Raw genomic sequence first — 21,313 nt, forward strand, 5'->3', positions numbered from 1 at the left:
CCACAATGAAAATTGTGATTTTTTTTTTGTAAATGAATATTATGAAGTCAGTGTGAATGAAAACGGAAGAATTTGAAAAAGCGGATTTTTTTTAAATGGCGATTTTTAATGTAAATGAGATTCGGGATCCCATTGTGACATCATACGCTGCCAACGGCCAGTGCAAGTGGAAGTGATTTATGGTTTTTGTAAAGTTTAAAATGTGAATAACTTGTAAAATATCCCATCAACCTGAACAAAACTTGCCACAGGACATCACAGGACAATGGTGAGTAAGGTGGGCCAAACATGTAGCTCAATCGTGTACCGTTTTAGCGTAGTTTCGGGATCAAACACTCACACATTTAAACAAACAAGATGGAAGTTTTACTAATATATATAGATGATTGTAAGATGAAATCATGGCAGCATCTATCTATATCACTAAAACTCTCATCTTGTTTGTTTGCGAGTGAGTGAGTCCTGGAAACGGCGCCAAAACGGTACACGATAGCGCTACAATTTTTGGCTCACCTTACATACCATTACTTCTGGGGTGTGCAATAACCACGTTTCGTTCAGATTGTTGTTATATTTTATAAGTTATTGACATTTTAAACTTTATAAAAATCACTTTTCCACTTGCTCTGCCCATCAGCCATGTTACAATTACATCACAATGGGATCCTGAATCTCATTTACATTTTAAAAATCGCGATTTTCAAAATAAAATCCGTTTTAAACAAAATCTTCAATTTTCATTAACAGCTGACATTTTTCATTGTGGGCGGGTGGGATAGGGGTGAGGTTTCATTTTTTAAAAACATCGCGATTTCCATTGTGGGGGTTGGGTTAGGGGGGAAATTTCATTTGGAAAAAAAAGGCGATTTTCATTATGGGGGGATGGGATAGGGGGGAGGTGAAGAGTGGGGGAGCAGGGGGGTAAAGGGAGAGGAAGGGGAGAGGAGTTATGGAGGTGAAGAAGTGAGTGAGGGTAGGGGTGATGAAGCCGAATTTTAGTTAAAAATATAAGAAGATATTAAATTGGCTTCTGGGCTAGCTTACAGCTTATATTTAGTGTCAAATTAGGCTTTCCTCAGGTTGCGGTGTGTGAGATAATAAATCCTATAACATTGTCTCCCAAGTGACAAGCAGAGAGGAGAAGCTAGAGAGATCTCTTTGATGTAAGATGCCATAAACCAAATGGTCTATGTTTATGAGGGACCAAGTGACAGAGAGGAAGCAGCGAAAAAGCTAGGGTGATCTCTTTGGAGATAAAATGACCTAAAGCAAATGGCCAATGTTTTTAGTATATCTTGTACCATTTAAACAAAAGGCCTTTGATGTGATGCATTCTGTGGAAACCTTTTCCTGTACCTCTGACCATGACTAATGTCTGTGGAATGTGCTAAGGGGACAAAAAAAAACCTATTTAAGGCAATGTAATTCTGTTGTTCAGCGAAGGTGGACGGAGGACGGTCAAGTGTCTGCATTGGTCACTTGACTGGAATTCTCCCTCCCTTCCATCAGCCGATGTTAAGTAAAGTTTTGAACTGGTCTACCAAACAGTTTGTGTGGTGTCTGTTTATTAAGAAGCGAACCTGGTTTAGTAGTTAAGAAAAGTAGCTTTTTCAGGGGAAGGGAGAATTGAGGGAGAGAGTTGGGGAAGGGAGGTGGAGAGGGGAAAGGAGGGAGGGGGGAGGGGTGGGAAGGGCTGGGGCTGAGGGAATGGAGGAGGATAGGGGTCAAAAGAGGATTGGGGAGGGTTGCCGTAACTCGCGTCATAATGGAGATCTCTGGCATCACAACAGGAACCCCTCAGCCGCACCTGAGCAGTTGGGGGCTATGGGTCAATGGTGAATATTACTTTGGGGGATGGGCCCAACAGGTTCGACCTGGTCTAGTTGAAAATAAGTGATAAATTTGAATAAAAGCAAAGTGATGGGTGTTAAATCAAAAAAATATATACTGTCTTTGTGTGGTGTACTGGCATGATATTCTTGCTGGAGATCTGAGGTGGGGACAATTCATGATCAGCACAGCAGTTTATTCCTGACAGATACAATGCCCGCATTGATCTAGATTGAAATGTGGTTGGATGTGAAGCTTCAGATGCAGAGAAAGTAAAAATTGGCAAGATATGTAGGGTAGGGTTGTAGAGCACGGGGTAGAGTTTGGTCGGGTTGTAGTAGTTAGCTGTGTTGAGTAGGCTTTTGTTGTTTAGCAGTGTTGAGGATTGTGCAATAAAGTGACAAAACAGTGAATACAGTGAAAATCCAGAATCATAGTTTGAACGCCAGTCTGAGCACGGGGTAGCCGACTTCCAGAATTACATCGCTGGATCTCCGTGGACACGGAACCGGTAGAGGCATGTGTATTCTGGATGGCCCCAGTTCTTATGCACCCGCAGTTCGATGACTTTGTATGCGGGAGCATCTTTATTCTACAAAGCAAAAGAACATGATGACAGATCAGGGAACCTGTGCTTCAGTATGAACGTACTGTAGGCAGGAGTGAAGATGGATTATCCACAAACCAGACTTGAAACATCCTGCTGATCATGGATTTCAGGACATTCTATTCAATTACATACAGCATTGATAACAAGCATTTTGTCATGGAAAAGGTAGATGTTTTACAGAGGTATGAGAAGAACATGGATCTCAAATTACAGCAGGAAATACTAGGAGCAACAGCTTTATTCCATGTAGCATTGTGGATGGGGAGAGAACATGCTTACTTACACAGGCTTGCTTTGTGGCAACTGACAAATTGTGAATAAAGTGGCCAAGAAAAATAAACTTCTATCCTGGAAAGATAAAATGCTGGAGTAACTCAGTGGGTCAGGCAGCATTCCTGGACCTGCCTGATCTGCTGAGTTACTCCAGCATTTTGCGTCTTTCTTTGGTAAACCAGCATCTGCAGGTTCTTGTTTCTACAATCTGTAATCTGGTTTCATTATTGGTTTAGCAAGTTTGAAACATGTAGATGCTTCAAGTAGATCAGCCACTGATCCAGCTCTCCTCGGTTTTCCCTATCTTTGCACCTGAAAACATGTTTATTCTAGACCAGATTGCATGAATGGTCAATTAAAAAAGGTATCTCTGCACACCTGCTGCCTGACCCGAGTATTTCTAGCATTGTGTTTCAGTCCTCCATCACCTGCAGATTTGCAATTTTCTATTTTTAACTAGTCATTTGTTCCAGTCAATACGATATTTGCGATAATACGAGCCTGAAGAAGGGTCTTGACCCAAAACGCCTCCCATTCCTTTTCTCCAAAGATGCTGCCTGTCCCACTGAGCATTTCTTTCTTACACAATGTGCTATTTGCAAATCACAAACTTCTGACATACTTGCCAAACATATTTAATCTTTAGCAAAAGACAAATGTGAGAGAACTTACTGACAGTCCATCTGATCCCTTGGGTCAGATCTTACAGCCAAGACCCATGAGCATTACTGAAGGGGGCTGCAAATCTGTTCAGTTGAGAAGGGATCAGCTGCAAGCAAGATTGGGGAAAGGGGGTTGGACAGGAATCTACAATAGGGCCTCAATTGTAAGTCTTAGCTGATCAGTGGCACAGGAACAAGAATGATTGGGGTTAGATCTTGGTGATCAAGAGGGCAGTACAGGGCCGACCTTAGGTTCCAACCAGTGTTGCATTGTTAAGGTAGAAATAAATTGTGGAGAACAATACATCCAGAATGAAGGAGCTCGGGTAAATTAGCATTAGTAAAACAAAAAAGTAACTAAAGATGATAAATTTCCATGGCTGGACAAACTGCATCTTAATGTTTTGAAAGATGGCAATAGCAACAGTGTCATCTTTCAAAATTCCATAAATTGTAGGCTTTTCCCACAAAACAGAAGGTAGCAAATTCCAGAATGGAGGGAGATTAAAAAAATGGAAAGTTACAGATCAATCTGCCTTTTAGAGTTATGGAAAATAATGCAATCTATTAATACAGAAGTAGTAACACGAGGCTTAAAATAAATAGGCTGAGTAGGGTCAAGTTTTATTTTCAATGACAAATGTTTAACAAATACATTCAAGGTTTTTTTTTATGGTTTAACTAGCAGGAGTAAGATGGTGTGTATTTAGACTTTCAGAAATTGTCCAACTAAGTCCCATTTATAATTTGGACAAAGGGATCAAAATGTATGGAAGTTTGCTAACCAAAGCAGGGTGGCTGTGTGAGCTGAACAGGATTAGGAGAGGCTTCTTTGGATAATGATAGGTTAAATGAATGAGCAGGGACATGCAGATGAAATATCATGCAGAAAAATGGTTGGAAGAAACATTAAAAAGTATGTTGTTTATCCTGGGCATGATCAACTTGGTTGAACGTCTGTGGCAATGCCCCAAAAGAAGAAAGAACAACAACACCCTGCAAAGACCAATGCGGAGACCACATCAGATGCACAACGGGGATAATCACAGTAAATACTGCAGTTTCCAGGGTAAAAGGGATTTCAAGACACTGCATAAAAACAGCAACGTGCCAGAATTTCAAGCTTTAGTTGCCTTCACTGGAGTTCATCCCCTTTCACTCACTAGTGGCTCCTTGATCATGTGATTGATCTTTGCCACCTTGATCTTCATTAATGGAATGAATCAGCTTGGCATTCTATAAAGCCTTTGCCTAAAGCAAATATGGTTTAAGTGAGAAAAAGGTGGCATGGAGGCGCAGCGATAGAGTTGCTGCCTTACAACTCTGGGTTCCAGAGTTTACATTCTCCCCGTAGGTTTTCTTCGAGATCTTCGGTTTCCTTCCACACCAAATACATGTTTGTAGGTTAATTGTGTTGGTATAAATGTAAATTGTCCCTCGTGTGGGTCTTGTGAGTCTGTGGAATTCTCTGCCTCAGGGGACAGTGGAGGCAGGTTCTCTGGAAACTTTCAAGAGAGAGCTAGATAGGGCTCTTGAAGATAGGGGATATGGGGAAAAGGCAGGAATGGGATACTGAATGTGTATGATCAGCCATGATCACATTGAATGACGGTGCTGGCTTGAAGGGCCGTATGGCCTCCTCCTGCACCTATTGTCTATTGATAGTGTGAGTGTGCGGGGATCGCTGGTTGGTGCGGACTAAGGGCCTGTTTCAGCACTGCATCTCTAAGCTAAACTAAAACATGGGTGAAGTCAGCACCAAAACTCAGAATCACAGTTCAAACACCAGTATCAAACTGGTGTCAAACCTGACATCAAACTGTCAAATATTGGCACATGCCAGATTTTGGTTAACAGTTACTACATCGCAAAGCATATTTTTGTAAAAGATAGATAAATATTTGAGGCAAAGGAAAATTAAAGCTTACAGGAAAAGGCCAAGGTTATATGATTGTTCCAGCAAATAATCAATGATCCTTTATGCACTTCCATACCTGCACTTCAAACGTCTGGATGGAATCCCCTTCCTCGTTATAGGTGTATTTTCCCAAAAGGACCCCTTCGGCTTGATTTTCATCATCCAAGCCCTGTGAACAAGTAGAAATTAGCAAGCTTTGCACACAGAAAATTACTCTCCAGTCACCCCAACAATTATACAAGCTGGTGAAAGTAGGACTTTCACCCTTGCCTGGAAAAAAAGCTTGGTTGAATATATAAAGTCATTTCATTTCAAACATAACTAGTAGTTCCCTAAAAGTCAATTGGAAAAATGTCATCACCTCATTTAGCACATGAATGAATCTGTACACAATCAAACAGAATGAAACGGTGGTAGAATCAGTGTGTCCCACCACAGGGGCCTCATCAGGCACCTCTATACCCCACAGAACTAAAGTGGAAGCAAGTCATCCTCAATCCTGAAAGAATACCAGTGAAGAATTGTTCACCCGCACTCAGGAAAGCACTTGCCATAAAAATTGTCGTTAGTATGTGTAGGGTGTGTTAACTTTAATCTCATCTATTGGTTGTAAAGTTGCTTAATCACTGTATGAAGCTTTTGTGGTTAACAGTGTTGAGGATTGTGCAATAAAGTGACAAAACTCAGTGAAGACAGTGAAAACCCAGAATCACAGTTCAAATACCAGTATGAGCAACTTGTGTAGCATGGAAGATTGAAGATTATATTAGTGGGCCTTCTATTTGAGGGGTTATTGTTCTGGACTGTGAAATGGAATTTGCTCATTTTTAACAGAACTTGTTAATCCTATTGACGTGGATTGTGGGAACACTCGGGACCCTGAACATGGAATCCAATGTCCAAGAAAGCCTTGCCATGTTCAGCAGCATGTTCCAGACAAACATCAAGGTTCCCAAATACACACTCATATTCTATAGGTTTCACTCACATAAACAGAGAAGTCTTGAGGGGCACTTCTAATTGATCCACCCAGAGAAATTGATCTGGGAATGTGCTCTAGGGTAAAGGCTGTAGGCCAGATCCATTCAGCAAGCTCGATGACAACAAAGCCTTGGGAGCCTTTAAATGGCCAACAGTTCCCAGGATGAACCTCCGGCTGCAAGAGAGAACAAGAACAAAAAAATTAGGAAAGAATCTCAGTTTCATTTAGATATTCAGCGCGGAAACAGGAAATATTAACACTGGTGGCCGATTATGAAAAGGGGAGATGCAACGAGACCTGGGTGTCATGGTACACCAGTCATTGAAAGTAGGAATGCAGGTGCAGCAGGCAGTTAAGAAAGCAAATGGTATGTTAGCATTCATAGCAAAAGGATTTGAGTATAAGAGCAGGGAGGTTCTACTGCAGTTGTACAGGATCTTGGTGAGACCACACCTGGAGTATTGCGTACAGTTTTGGTCTCCTAATCTGAGGAAAGACATTTTTGCCATAGAGGGAGTACAGAGAACGTTCACCAGACTGATTCCTGGGATGGCAGGACTTTCATATGAGGAAAGACTGGATAGACTCGGCTTGTACACGTTGGAATTCAGAAGACTGAGGGGGGATCTTATAGAAACTTACAAAATTCTTAAGGGGTTGGACAGGCTAGATGCAGGAAGATTATTCCCGATGTTGGGGAAGTCCAGAACTAGGGGTCACAGTTTAAGGATAAGAGGGAAGACTTTTAGGACCGAGATGAGGAAATCATTTTTTACACAGAGAGTGGTGAATCTGTGGAATTCTCTGCCACAGAAGGTAGTTGAGGCCAGTTCATTGGCTATATTTAAGAGGGAGTTAGATGTGGCCCTTGTGGCTAAAGGGATCAGGGGGTATGGAGAGAAGGCAGGGATGGGATACTGAGTTGGATGATCAGCCATGATCATATCAAATGGCGGTGCAGGCTCGAAGGGCCGAATGGCCTACTCCTGCACCTATTTTCTATGTTTAACCTACACACACTCGGGACAATTTTGTTTTACATTTACCAAGCCAATTAACCTACAAACCTGTCCGTCTTTGGAGAGTTGGAGGAAAAAACTCACGGGGAGAACATACAAACTCCGTACAGGCAGCACCCAGGGTTGGGATCGAACCGGGGTCTCTGGCGCTGTAAGGCAACAACTCTACTACTGTGCTGCCCACAATTATCCCCTTTGCTTTCAACAGAACACTGATTCTTCCGAAAGGGACAGGAGTTGGATTTTTGGACACGATCCACGTGAGGATACGAGGATACTTACACAGTAATGAAAGACATAAAGTGGATGTGGAAAGGATGTTACCACTGGTAGGAGGAGTCTAGGACCAGAGGTCATAGTCTCAGAATTAAAGTTGCGCTTTTAGAAAGGAGGAGGAACTTCATTGTCACAGAGGGTTGTGGACGCCAAGTCAGTGGATAATTTTAAGGCAGAGATAGACAAATTCTTGATTAGAACGGGTGTCAAGGGCTATTTTGGTAACAGGGATGGGTTGTTGGGATGGGGGTTACTATGGCAGGAATCTGCAGTATCGACCCCTCAATGTTTTCTGCCAATTTACCTCAACCCTGCACAATGAGAAAACGCGCTACAATTTTCCAGCAAAGCCCATTGGTTCATGGTGTGTCAATTTCCAGCTGCTTTTGGTTCATGGTGTGTCAATTATGAAGTTAATGCAGAAAAAAGGATTTACTGAGACATTTTTAACACACTGCCCCCAAGACAGATACTCTCACACCATCTACAAAGTATCAGGACAAGTACCTGAACCAGCAGGACCTCTGTCTCGGGCAGTGTGATCAAGTGCAACCCAAAATATGCTTTCTCCGATTACCTCTAAATCTTTCTTTGCTTTAAAATCTCAACCCTCTGGACTCGGGCACCTCTGTAAGCTACAGGCAAATGCTGGCAAATGGGATTAGTTGATGGTTGACGTGGACGTGTTGGGCACAAAGGGCCTGTTTCTGTGCTATATGACTCCATAAGTGGATATAAAAAATCTGAACTCAATTGAAGATTTGACAAACACACTGGCAATCTACATCCAGGGGAGAGGAATGGGGACCATAAAGCATCGTAGTTTGGTTAAAGCAGATGGAAGGAGCCCACATTTCCTTAAGGAAGGATATTTTTGCTATGGAGGGAACAAAGCAAAAGTACAGCAGATTAACTGTAGGAATAGCAGGGCTGACGTATGAAGAGTAATCTGGTCAATATTCACTGGAGTTTGGAAGGAATGATCATTTTATAGAACTGGACTGGAAGATTCGAGGTAAGATGTTCCTGATGCTGGGGAGTTTCAGGATCAGGATCACCGTGCGAGGATAAGGTGAGGTCATGTAGAACTCTGATGGGGAGAAATCTCTTCATCCAGAGTGGTGAACCTGAGGAATTCTCTATCATGGAATGCAATTGAAATCAGATCACTGAATATACTCATGAGTTAAATATTGTTCTTGTAGCTCGAGGGACCAAGAGGTATGGGGAGAAAGGTATGGGAAGTCCCCCAACTGGGGACTCAATTTGGATGATCAGCCATGATCATACTGAGGGGTTGAGTGGGCTTGATGGGCCACATTGCTTACTCCTGTTCATAATTTCCATGTTTCTATTCCATATCCCACAACTGTGGTACTGAACAAGCACGCATGGTGGGCCAATGCATGACTTTTTTTGACATGTATATCAATACCTTGCATTCTTCTGACTGGGAAAAACTGTTATGCAGACAGAGTATGTTTCACATAAACCTGGGAAAAGCAGAAGACACACACTAGTTGTGGTGCTCCCAACAGCAAATCTTGAAGTTGTGGACATATAGCGTCCCTATACCTTTCTGCCTCTAGGAGAGGATTCGAAGGTCACTGCTTTCAAGACAGAAGGGAGCAGCAGTACAAGGATTATATACCTGAATGACAGCTCTGGGTGACCGAGATTGGTACCACAGTGGAAAGCCAAACAGACTAAGAAGAGCAGTCTTGGTCTCTAACGTCTCTGAGCAGCGTGTGTGGATCACACTGCCACCTGACAAGAGAAAAAATAATCATTATCATATCACTGAATGGACAAAGTTAATCATGAATCCTTCAAGAAATATACAGGTTTGCAGAGAACTGCAAAACTCTGGCAGAGGGATTGGAAAGTTTTTGCTTGAGTGCTGACCACTAAGAAGAACTTTCCAATTTGTCCAAGAACTCAACACATCCAGCACAACTGTTGAAATAATTGAATGTTACAATCACAATTGTTTAAGTAAACTTGAAAGCTAATTTTCATACAATGTCCAACAGGTTGGAGCACAGAATCCAGCTGAAACTTTAAATACACAGCTGAATGGCCACCAGGTGGCAGTGGTTGGATAAGTACCCTCCCAAATCTCAACCATTTACTTGCTTTCATCATTTTTCCATTCAATACAACTAGAATAAACAAGGAGCTATTTTTTGCAAAAAAAGTACAATGAGAATGATTTCTGTAACATAAAATGGAAGCAAAACTTCCACCAGCTGACCAAGGTATAAAAATATTGTTATTTGTGGGCAGTTAGCTGGGAACATGTGCAACAAATGACTCCTGTCTGCATAGATTCTTTTTCTCAATAATATAAAATCATATAGCATTACATCTGACCTAGTTTAGAGACAATCCAGAAAGGACAATTTATATTGTAGAACATATATTTCTCATATATTGTAGAACATTTATTTACTTAGCATGAACAGGCTCTTTTGTCCCACTGTGTCTGCACCGACCATGATGTCAACCTAACACATCCATCTGACTGGACACGGTCTGCATCCCTCTACTCCCTGTCTGTACATGTATCTGTTCAAATGCCTTTTAAATATTACTATTGTATCTGCTTCCACCACCTCCCCTGACAACACACCTACAGCAGAGCAAGAAAAACTTGCCTCACACATCTCCTTTAAACATCCCCCCCCCCCCTTAACTCGCGTATTTGACATTTCCACCTTGGGGAAAAGACTGCCGTTCCATCTATATATCTCTCATAATTTTATATACTTCTATCAGGTCTCATCTCAGCCTCTGACGCTCCAGCAAAAACATTCCGTTTGTCCAACCTCCCCTTATAGCTAATATTCTATTCTAGCATTCTGTCTAATCCAGGCAGCATCCTGGTGATTCTGCAGATGGCTGAAACCTAAAGTAGATCTTCAGCTTTCTACACAATTCCAATTGTCCAATGTTAGCTTGAGAAGAACCAAGCTTCTATCCACCCTTCAAACCATGAGCTTGTCTTCTTTCCTTGCACTTCTACAGTGTTTAAGATTTCATTCGTCTACCACTAGTTGCATCTTCATCGATCCAGCTGGTGTCGATGTTCATCTCAAATGTCTCCTGGTCTCCAGTCCATCTATTTTGTTCTCACTTTCTCTGCAACTTAAACTTTGCTTCAAGGAATAAAACTGGCTAACCAACAGAAGAGGGGAGCAATTAAATTAGGGCAGCAGTGATGGATCGGTAGACCTCCTGCCTGACAGCACCAGAGACTTGGGTTTGATCCTGACTACGGGTGCTGTCTGTACTGAGTTTTTACATTCTCCCTGTGGCTGCATAGGTTTTCTCCAGGTGCTCTGGTTTCCTCCCACACTCTAAAGATGTACAGGTTTGTAGGTTAATTGTAAGTTGTAAAATTGGCCAGAGGGCAGAATAAGACCCATCTTTTCTTCATACGCATTGAATGACTTGGAGTTCCAGATTTGCAGATGATACTGTGAACAGGAGATATTAATGGAATTGGAGGCAAATACAGAATAGGGTTTGAACAGGCTGGTTACAGCTGTAATTCAAATGTGAAATATTTCTTTTTGAGAGGAGGAATAAGGCAATGTAAACTAGAGGGCACAATTCTAAAAGGAGTGAAGAAACAACAGTGTCTCTGGAATGGGTGACGTTTCGGGTCGAGACCCTTCATCAGACCTTCACGTCCTTCTTACACACGTGGGTGGTTTATGTGTCTAGTTTACTGAAAAAAGGAAGTTTCGGATGTTGTTTAAAAACTCCTGTACCTTCTAAATAACGGCTCAGGGTACAAGAGCAAAGAAGTGATGGGAGAACTTTGTAAAACACAGGCTTGGCCACAGCTGGAGCAATGCATCCAGTCCCGGCTGCCTTGCCCTCAGAAAGGCATGAAGCTTCGGAGAGAGTGCACAAGAGATTAACCAATATGTTTGCAGGGATGATGGAGCAGTGGACAGAATGAAGATAGCCAATGGTGCCCCAGGGCAAGGCCATCCCACTGATGTGAAAGAACACCCCATTCCACAGGATCAAGTCAAACATGACTAAAGTGCCAGCCCACACAACACCCTTTCAGTCTGTTACATTCAGAGTTTTACTTGGCCCGGGCTTTTGTCTGATACTTACCAGCAGATTCCAGTGCATAATCCACCAATCCAACCCTGTCAGCGCTGTACAGTTTCAAGGCTTGCTCCACAATGCTTTTCACTTCCTACCCGAGGAAAAAATAACAATAATCTGGGATAAGAAGGGGGTAGTAGAGTGCAATAGAGTGTAGAGCCCACACACATACAGAAACCAGACGGCAATGCTCCCTTCAACAGTTCCCACAAAATGATCCCTCATCCATTCTCATAATCTGGAATTAGCAAGGTCCAATAAAAGTGAGCAATGGAGAGCCCACATATACTGCATAGAAGGCAGCAGGATTATGTGATCAGGTCAATCATTATTACAGTACATTGACATGGATAGGAGAGGTTTGGAGGGATATGGGGCAAACGCAGGCAGGTGGGACTAGTGTAGCTGGAACATGTTGGCTGGTGTAGATTTATGCAATGTTCTATTCAGTTTGACATTGCGTTACTATCTGTCCTTCACAGAAAGGTTCCTGTAGAAAACTACCTGTGACCACAAGTGATCAACATAGAACGAGGTACAGGCACTGTGGGAGAAGGACTTGATAGATCCCATCAGATGGCTCCCCAAGCAGATCGAGGAACTCGGCAACAGTAGTGTGAGGAGCCCTCCCAGTCAAACCCTGCCTGCTCGGTCAGAAAAGCACCCCACTGCACGCTGCCATTGAGCTGGTTGTGGTGTGGACAACATTCACCTCCTTATGCACTGGGTGTTTGACAGGAAGGTCAGAAGAAGAATGCAAGGGCTCTTGTCATGGTTCACCCTGAGCAGTTGTGTATCAGTGATCTATGAGCTGTTCACAGGGACGCACAACAAGATAAATGTCAACTGCTGCTGGAAGATCATTATCTCAGCGGAAGACTCACGTTGGTCTGCACAAAAATTGATCTTCCTGTTGGTAAAGGTGTCGGATAAAATGTTGTTAAATTAATTGCTGCCGACTGGCACATTCCAAGGTGCGAGTGTATGTGGTGTGAGGGACACACTGAAGCTCAGTGCAGTCACCGCAGAGGCTGTGGGGGAGTGGCCTTGGTCTAAGGTCTGGCCACCACTAGACACTGAGGGACTCTCAGACACTTCATGGGAGCACTGTTAAGGATGTGGTGTTCATTGACACATTGCAAGCGAAAGTGCTGAATTCATGAAACGTAGAGCAAGACATGCCCCAATTTCATTAACTCTACATATTATGAATACATTACTGTTCTGAACTACAATAATCTGCTCCAGAGTTAGAGCCACTGGATGCTTGCATGCTTGTACCTTCATAATCCCTGCTCTGACAGCTGCCGTGTGTGCCTCCATAGCCGGACCACGATGAAATGAAGCTTCTGCGAGGATCTTCCTCTCCAAGCCTGCAAGGAGGGCCTCAAGTTCCTTGCGCTTCACCAGCTGTGCTGTCAGTGGTTCCCCTTTGCGGTCTTCTGATGAACCGAAGAGCAGCTTGTGGACCAGTGGGAGCAACGTCGTCTCCTTCTAAACACACAAGAGCTGGATAGTCAGTGCTCCTCCTTGTAAACTTTGAAATCAATGCAAAGCAGTATCTTTGTCATCTTAAAAAATGCATTATTTTACAATTGTTGATCCTTTGGCGAGGGAGACAAGGCAAGGGAGTACATTATAGCTGAAAGGATACTGAACCGTGGAGGGGAACAGAAAGATCTTGGAGAGCTTGTTGTGTAGGAAGGAAATGCAGATGCTGGTTTACACTGAAGATAGACACAAAATGCTGGAGTTACTCAGCGGACCAGGCAGCATCTAATGTTCCCTCCTGCTGAGTTACTCCAGCATTTTGTGTCTATCTTTAGAGAGCTTGTTCATGCGTCTTTGAAGATAGTGGGACAGGCATCTTGGAACTGTTAGCTCAGCTGTACCTGTAACATTGTGTGGATTCTGGTTGCCTCCCTACAGGATTGATGGGAGTTCACTAGAGAAACACAAGAAAGGTTTACAACATTGGCAGGACTGCAGAAGAAAGGTTGCAAAGAGAGAGTCGCCAGGAACTGCAGCAGGTAGATTGTTTGAGTGGTTATAATAGTATAGAAAAAAAGACAAAATGCTGGAGTAACTCAGCGGGACAGGCAGCATCTCTGGAGAGAAGGAATGGATCATGTTTCGGATTGAGACCCTTTTTCAGACGTCTCGACCCGAAATGTCATCCATTCCTCCCCCCCCAGAGATGCTGCCTGTCTCGCTGATGTCTATCTGTGCAGCATCTGCAGTTTCTCCCTATACATAAGATGATGATATTCTTACTGGCCCATTCAGAGTAAACAAGGTAACCATCTTTCCGACACAAAGTTGGGAATGTAATTCAATTGGCACAAGGGTTTGATGCAATTAGTACAGTGGGCCAAGGGTTCACTGCGTGAATGGCTGTTGGAAGCAGAACTCACATTTACTGGGCACCTGAACCAGCAGAAGAGGCTGTGAGCGAGATTCACCTGGCCTCCCAGCACGTAAAACAGAAGCTGGGAACTATAGGTCAATTGACAGGTACATGGATAGGACAAGTTTGGAGGGATATGGACCAAACACAGGCAGGTGGGACTAGTGTAGCTGGGACATGGTGGCGGGTGTGGGCATTGGGCCGAAGGGTCTGTTTCCACACTGTATCACTCTATGATTCTAATTCATCCAGCACTCATAGTTCGCAAGAGGAAATAACTAATCATTTGGTAAGCTGCATCTAATCAAACGGAGCCGACATGGTTTAATAAAAATCATGTGTGGCAAAACTTGACAGGATGTGATAGGGAGTTGACACGGGAAACCTGTAAATGTAGTTGGGAAGGAACTGCAAATGCTGGTTTAAACCAAAGATAGACACAATAAGCTGGAGTAACTTAGCGGGTCAGATAGCATCTCTGGAGAAAAGGAATTTTCTATTTGTTTTCTCCAGAGATGCTGTCTGACCCACTGAGTTACTGCAGCTTTTTGTGTCAATCTCCTGTAAATGCAGTGTGTATTCAGATCTCCAAAAGGCATTTGCCACATATGAGGCTGCTGCTGCAAAAAAATTAAGAGCCCTCTTAATTTAGAGGAAGTGTTCTAACATGGACTGAAAGGCGGCAGTCATATAGAAAAAAAGGTTAGAATAAATGCGTGAAAACTGCAGATGGAATAAATCTGAAAAACAAAATGCTGGGAGCACTCGGGTCAGGCTGCATCTGTAGCCAGAGAAACAGAATTGGGGAGGTGACAAAAGAAACTTGTAAAGCTGCACAGGTGGGTGGATGACTCTGATAGTGTAAAACCAGGTGGCCATGGGGACAAGCTGCACACAAAGTTATCTGGTCATGGAGTGAATAGAAGCGGTTAGATGATAAGAAAAATAGACAAAAGATCGTAGCAATTGCAAAATGCAGAGCAAGAAGACATGTCTAGGAAGGAACGGCAGATGCTGGTTTAAACTGAAGATAGACAACGGGACAGGCTGCATCTCTGGAGAGAAGGAATGGGTGACATTTCAGGTGGAGACAAGACATAACTGGCAGGTCAGCATGGACATGCCCTCCACTTTTGGATAGAGATTTTTAAAAAACAAGCCAACCCAATTATCACAAATGTGCAACTGATACTAACAGAGGAATCAAGTTGCCCAAGATTATTGAATTCAGTTCAAGCCCAGAGGACTGCCATGAGCCCAAATGGAAGGTGAGATGCCATTCCTCAAGATTGCTTTGAGCCTCATTGCAACAGTGCAGGAAGTCACAGACTGTTCAGTCACTCCCACATCCAAGAGTCAGAATGAGATAACATGAAGCTCAGGAGTGCCCCATGGAGCGAACACAGGTTCTCCACAAAGTAGAAACCCAACGCCTGTTTAGTTTCTCCGTGTAGAGGAGACCACATCGTGAACACAGGGAAAGGAGCAGAGGGGGAAAAGGAGAGACAGTGAGAGAAAGGGAAGAACGCAGTAGAGAGGGAGGGAGTGAGTGGGAGTTGAGTGTGAAAGAAGGGGGGGGAAGAGGGCAAGATACTTTCCACACTTTCCTCTTCATCTCAATCTCTTTGATCATCTTCAAGGCAGAAGTGCTAAGCTTTGGCCTTTTACAGTTAAATAAAAGACTATTTGGGAAAACTTACATCAATCATACTTTTAACTCTGCTTTCCAGAGCTTGCATAGTGGAGTCCATGTCCTTCTGGCCCGCACGTACAGCCTGTAGCTCCAGCCGTGTCTGGCTGAGCTGCTCCTCCAGCAGCGCCAGTGCAGTCAGTAGCTGCTTCTGTTCATCTGTCAACCTATAATAATAATAAATATAATTTTATTAGCCAAGTATGTATACATACAAGGAACTTGCCTTGGTGCTTTGCTTGCAAAAACATGATATACAGTGGACAATTAAAAATAAAACATTATGATTCAAACATGTGGAAATAAAGTACCAGAGTAAAAAGAGTCGACAGATTTTTGGCTGTTGAGTAGAGCTACTGCTCGTGGAATAATATTGTTTTTATGGCTGGCTGTGGCCCAGGCAAAACTTGTCCTATTCAGGACAAAGCAAGCCATCAGAGTACAGGAGCAGAGGTGGCATGGTGGTGCAGCATTAGACCTACGGCCTTACAGTGCCAGAGGCCTGGGTTCAATCCTGACTACCGGTGTAAGGGTGATCGTTGGTCTGCACGGACTCGCTGGGCCGAAGGGCCTGTTTCCACGCTGTACCTCTAAACTAAAAATGACGTTGATCTGTTTCACGCAGCAGCCGACGAAGCCCCCCCCCCCCCCCCCCCCCCCCCCCAAGGGTCTGCTGCTACTCCACTCCTATCTGGAAACACACAGCATCAGCATTATACTGCTCACAGCTCAGCCACAGGCAAACCTGCTGCCGTGATACACCCCAGGGGCATCTTGATGCATCTGCAGATAATGTGGCCTACAACATCAACACCCAACACCTAAACGGCCTGTCCCACTTGGCGAGTTTTTCAGCGACTGCCGGCATCATTGACGGACGTATCAGGTCACCGAAAAATCTGCGGCGTGACGCAGCGTGATGACGTATGACGCACGGTGTTTTTTTCAGTGTCGCAACATTTCTTTTGTCCCCGCTGGATTTTGAAATGTTCAAAATCGTTTGGCAACGCCGGCAGTCTCCGAAAAAAACGCCAAGTGGGACAGGCCCTTAAATTATTTATTTATCTCTAACGTTGTGAGCAGTTGGTGCAGTCTAGAAACTGCCACAGTGCAGCTTTGTACCTTTCCACAGCAGATTCCATTTCCTTCACCTTCTGCAACATCATCTAGGAATAGAAATTTAAAAAAAAGTTTATTTTCAAGTTCGGAGGCTTTTTAATTCTACTCGCAGCTACTTATTTCACAACATACACGTCAAATTTACAAATATGTCACTTTTCCACACTTCATATTTCCTTATAACATAGGCCATTTCAGCCCATCAAATCAATGCCAGCTCTCAGAGAATCCCAGTCCTTCACAAATTTTCCTTGAAACGAGTTCCTCCCAAATTCCCATCAATTGCCCGCAGAATCCACCATTCAATTTAAAGCAAACTTCACGGAACTGCAGCAGCTTAACACCCTGAGGATGGGAAATGCAGGGAATTCTCTGCCCAAGTGGCTACGGAGACTAGTCCTTGAGAACAGTTCAACACCGAGGTGACTGGCCTTGATATCACGGAATTGAGAGTATGGCGTTAAATGATGCCGAGATATATGGTCTGACTGAGAGGTAGAGCAGCTGAGTGGCAGCACGGTGGTGCAGCGGTAGAGTTGCTGCCTCACAGCACCAGAGGCCCAGGTTCGATCCCAACTACGGGTGCTATCTATACGGAGTTTGTACGTTCTCCCCGTGACCTGCGTGGATTTTCTCCAGGTGTTCCGGCTACCACCCACACTCAGACGTACAGGTTTGTAGGCTAAATAGCTTAGTAAAATTGTAAATTGTCCTTAGTGTGTGCAGGATAGTGGTAGTGTGTGTGGATCGCTGGTCGGCGCAGACTTTCCACGCTGTATCTCTAAAACAAAACAATAAAAAGACTAAAAGCAGCCATTTCAGACAGAAAGTGAAGGAAAGCTTGCCATGCTTGGACCAGAGGCCTTAGCCTCAGAATAAAAGGACATTCCTTTGGGAAGGAGTTGAGGAGGAATTTCTTTAATCATAGGGTGGTGAATCTGTGGAATTCACTGTCACCGTAGGCTGTGGATCTTGTTAAGGCAGAGATAGATATATTATTGATTAGTATGGGTGTCAGGGGTTATGGGGAGAAGGCAGGGGAATGGGGTTAAGAGGGTAAGGTAGATCAGCCATGATTGAATGGAGGAATAGACTTGATGGGCTGAATGGCCTAATTCAGCTCGTATCACTTATGAACCACGACTCCCTGTGCCCTCTCTACCCCTTCTCCCGCACCAGCTCCCTCTCCCCGCACCCACCTTGCAATCATCTGGTGACAGCGCCGGCTCCGTCAGCTCCTCATGCATCTGCTGGATGGCGGCAATGTCAGGCTGGAAGCAAACACAAGCAGCGTTACAGTCTCACCAGGGGCACGCACCCACCCCACCTCTGTCCAACACAGAGTGAGAGCATTTGCAGAGAGAGATTATGAAATGTGTGCAGATTTGTAAGTTAATTGGCCGCGGTAAATTGCCTCTTCCATGTCGGCAAGTGGAGAATCAGGGGGAGACAATATTGAAAGAATAAAGTTTAGTTTATCGTCACGTGTACTGTGAAAAGCTTTTCAGTTCAGTTCAGTTTTATTTGTCATATGTAGGTTAACACAGGGTCAACGGTACAATGAAATGTGTTAGACAAGACAAAGGGTCACCTCAGCAATGATATTACAAGGATAAAAATAAGAATCACTGCCAGACAGGGATGGGGGAAGAGGCCAAGCTGCCAACATTTGACACTCACCTCCACCCTTTCCAGCGACTCGAAGGGCAGCATGTTCTGAAGCTCATCCTGGTTCTGAAGGGTTACCTTGCCCAGCAGCTTGATGATTTGGGCTGGTGTCAGCGAGAGAGGGAGGCTTATGGTTTCAGACGACTCACTGCCCCAGTCCAGCCCAGCCCGGAAGGCAGCGGTCAACTGATCCAGCTCCTTCTCCATTCTGTGCACTCGCACCTGCAGGTCAGCCTAAGAACAGAGCAAGACGGTCAGCTTGGGCAGTATGGAGGCGCAGTGGCAGAGTTGCTGCCTTACAGCGTCAGAGACCCGAGTTTGACCCTGACTATAGGTGCTGCCTGTACGAAGTTTGTACGTTCTCTCCGTGACCTGCATGGGTTTTCTCCGAGATCTTCGGTTTCCTCCCACACTCCAATGTAGATTAATTGGCTTAGTATTAATGTAAAATGGTCCCTAGTGTATATGGGATGGTGTTAGTGTGCGGGGATCACTGGTCGGTGTGGACCTGGTGGGCCAAAAGGCTTGTTCCCGCGCTGTATCTCTAAACTAAAGTCCATATCAACCTGACCCAGAATATAGCCATCGCCGCCCTTCAATGAGACCGTGCACCACACATTTATTGTCAAGGCCAGGTTCCACAGCATGGAGGGGGGACACCTCCAACCTAATGCAGGCCAACTGCAGCCAACACAGGCAAACTCTCCATCCTGCAACCCCATCTCAACCCCCAACTCTCCACCCCATTCACTCTGCCCCCAACCCACCCAGCAGCCCACCCCTTCTCCTCCACTTATCTCACATCTCTCCTCTATTTTCCCCTCAACTACTTTCTCCCCAGGGTGGAAATGTCAAAGACCAGAAGGTACAGCTTACGATGAGAGGGATAAAGTATAAAAGGTGATAGATTTTTTAAACCAGGTGGATGCTTGGAACACGCTCTGCCAGGAGACGCGGTGGAGGCAGATACGACAGAGGTATTTGATAGTCGTATGGAGATGCAGGGAATGGTGGGATATGGATCGTGTGCAGTCAAGCAAGATTAGTCATCTTTGCATTATGTTCGACATTGACATTGGGGGCTGAAATGCTATTCCCCTGCTGCTCCCTCCTCCCACCCACATTTCCAGCACTCCTCTGCCTTTCATCTCTGCTCACCCATTCCCCCACTGGCCATGGGAAAGCTTTGATCAACATTTCTCCAGTGACAGCCCGGTGCTTGGGTTCAAGTCGTTCCAGCAACAACACTTACGGGCTGCAGGAAGGTCAAATCCCACCTCGGGTGTGAGCGTGTGTGCGTGCGCGACACCTCTCGGGTGTGAAATTAAACGCTGCCTTGTCCCTGGGTGGCAGCTCTGGCCAACACCTCCCAACCACAGCCACAAAGCTGCAAGTCTCACTGCACTTTCTGCCTGGGGATTGTGTGCAGTTTAATTTCATTTAGAGATACAGCAAGGAAACAGACCATTTGGCCCATCGGGTCTGCATCGACCAGCGATCCCCAACACTAACACTATCCCACACACACAAGGGATAATTTATACCAAGCCAATTAACCAACAAACCTGTACATCTTTGGAGTGTGGGTGGAAACCGAAAATCTTGGAGAAAACCCACGCGGTCACGGAGAGAACGTACAAACTTCATACTGACAGCACCCATAATCAGGATTGAACCCGGGTCTCCGGTGCTGCAAGCGTTGTAAGGCAGTAACTCAACCGCTATGCCACAGTGCCGTCCTTGATTCCACATTTACTGACCGGAGCAGACATCCATACCATGTGCGGTAACTGTCAAATGACAAAGATTACCCCCAGAATGCTTTGGATCTAAATAAGTATGAGTTGGCCCACAGGGATTGTTCTCACGAGGGAGGTGAGCTGGCCACACAGAAGCGGGCAGCTAACGAAGGGTGTGCAAACCCCAGACACGGGCGGGGAGCTCAAAGCTGCACAACACGGCTAGTGTCGAGAAACCAGCTAGCAAGCTGTCAGAATGCATAGGAGGGAACTGCAGATGTTAGTTTAAACAGAAGATAGACACAAAAACTGGAGTAACTCAGCGGGTCAAGTAGCATCTCCAGAGAGAAAGAATAGATGACGTTTCGGGTCGAGAACTTCCAGAAATGTCACCTATTCCTTTTCTCCAGTGAATCTGCCTGACCTGCTGAGTTAGTCCAGCATTTAATGTTTCGCAAGTCTGTGCAGTTGTGCACAGAACCCAATCTTTCCCTTTTTTCCCCTTCGAATTTCTGGGGCGAATCGGCACGTTTGCGGGGCCGTTCACCCCCTTCTCCTACTACTTCCCCTTAAAGCTTTTTCTCCTTTCCTCAACCTGCATATCTCTATTCTTTACCACACATTACTCAGTACAATCATCTGACTTTTTTCACTCTTTCAGTTCTTGAACATACAACGCTCTGATCTTTCACCCCTCTCTTTCTCCACTTCCCCCCATCACATCACATTACATCCCTCCCTCCCTCTCCTACTCCCTCCTTTTTTCCCCCCACCCCCCCCTTCTACTTCCTCTTTCTCCTTCCTCCTCCTTCCCCTTTCTCCCTCTCCCACCCCCCCCTCCCCCCTCCCCCTTCTTCCCCCTCTCCCCCCCTTTCCCCTCCCCTTTCCTTCCCCCCCCCCCTTTCCCTTCCCTCTCTCTCCACTTCCCCCCCTTTCTTTCTCTCCCCCTCCCTCTCCCCCCCCTTCTCTCCTCCCTCTCCCTTTCCCCTCCC

General features: G+C 44.8%; 1 protein-coding gene and 1 long non-coding RNA gene across 3 annotated transcripts in view; one reads left to right on the forward strand and one right to left on the reverse strand.

Annotated features, from left to right (window-relative positions):
- The window catches only part of LOC129715490 (uncharacterized), a 29,751-nt gene extending 13,952 nt beyond the window's left edge, over positions 1 to 15,799 (forward strand). Inside the window, exon 3 of the long non-coding RNA XR_008726507.1 lies at positions 13,628 to 15,799. This is a non-coding gene — a long non-coding RNA (uncharacterized LOC129715490). The remainder of the gene's footprint in view (positions 1 to 13,627) is intronic.
- Positions 1,710 to 20,793, reverse strand: LOC129715489 (SUN domain-containing protein 2-like). 2 transcript variants are annotated; one of them, XM_055665367.1, is made up of 10 exons: positions 18,595 to 20,793; positions 18,114 to 18,185; positions 16,918 to 16,961; positions 15,806 to 15,962; positions 12,980 to 13,189; positions 11,705 to 11,789; positions 9,222 to 9,337; positions 6,282 to 6,449; positions 5,370 to 5,462; positions 1,710 to 2,422 (listed from the first exon to the last, which is right to left on the reverse strand). In XM_055665367.1, exons 1-10 carry the CDS (start codon positions 18,787 to 18,789, stop codon positions 2,309 to 2,311), a joined length of 1,254 nt encoding a protein of 417 aa, XP_055521342.1. In that variant the 5' UTR covers positions 18,790 to 20,793; the 3' UTR covers positions 1,710 to 2,308. The 2 variants fall into 2 exon arrangements, with proteins under 2 accessions (XP_055521342.1, XP_055521341.1); XM_055665366.1 differs by having other exon boundaries at positions 12,980 to 13,192.
- Positions 20,794 to 21,313: the final 520 nt, after the last annotated feature.

This window comes from Leucoraja erinacea, unplaced genomic scaffold, assembly GCF_028641065.1.
Source record: "Leucoraja erinacea ecotype New England unplaced genomic scaffold, Leri_hhj_1 Leri_1203S, whole genome shotgun sequence".
NCBI lineage: Eukaryota > Metazoa > Chordata > Chondrichthyes > Rajiformes > Rajidae > Leucoraja > Leucoraja erinaceus.

What these genes read in the sequence shown, in the direction of transcription:
- LOC129715489 (XM_055665366.1), bottom strand. Translation starts at nt 18,789, where the DNA reads ATGGAGAAGGAGCTGGATCAGTTGACCGCTGCCTTCCGGGCTGGGCTG. An exon ending in ATGGAATCTGCTGTGGAAAG is followed by an intron (nt 15,963 to 16,917) that starts GTACAAAGCTGC and finishes TTATTATTATAG; the next exon opens with GTTGACAGATGAACAGAAGC. An exon ending in TCAGAGCAGGGATTATGAAG is followed by an intron (nt 11,790 to 12,979) that starts GTACAAGCATGC and finishes TTCCTCGGGTAG; the next exon opens with GAAGTGAAAAGCATTGTGGA.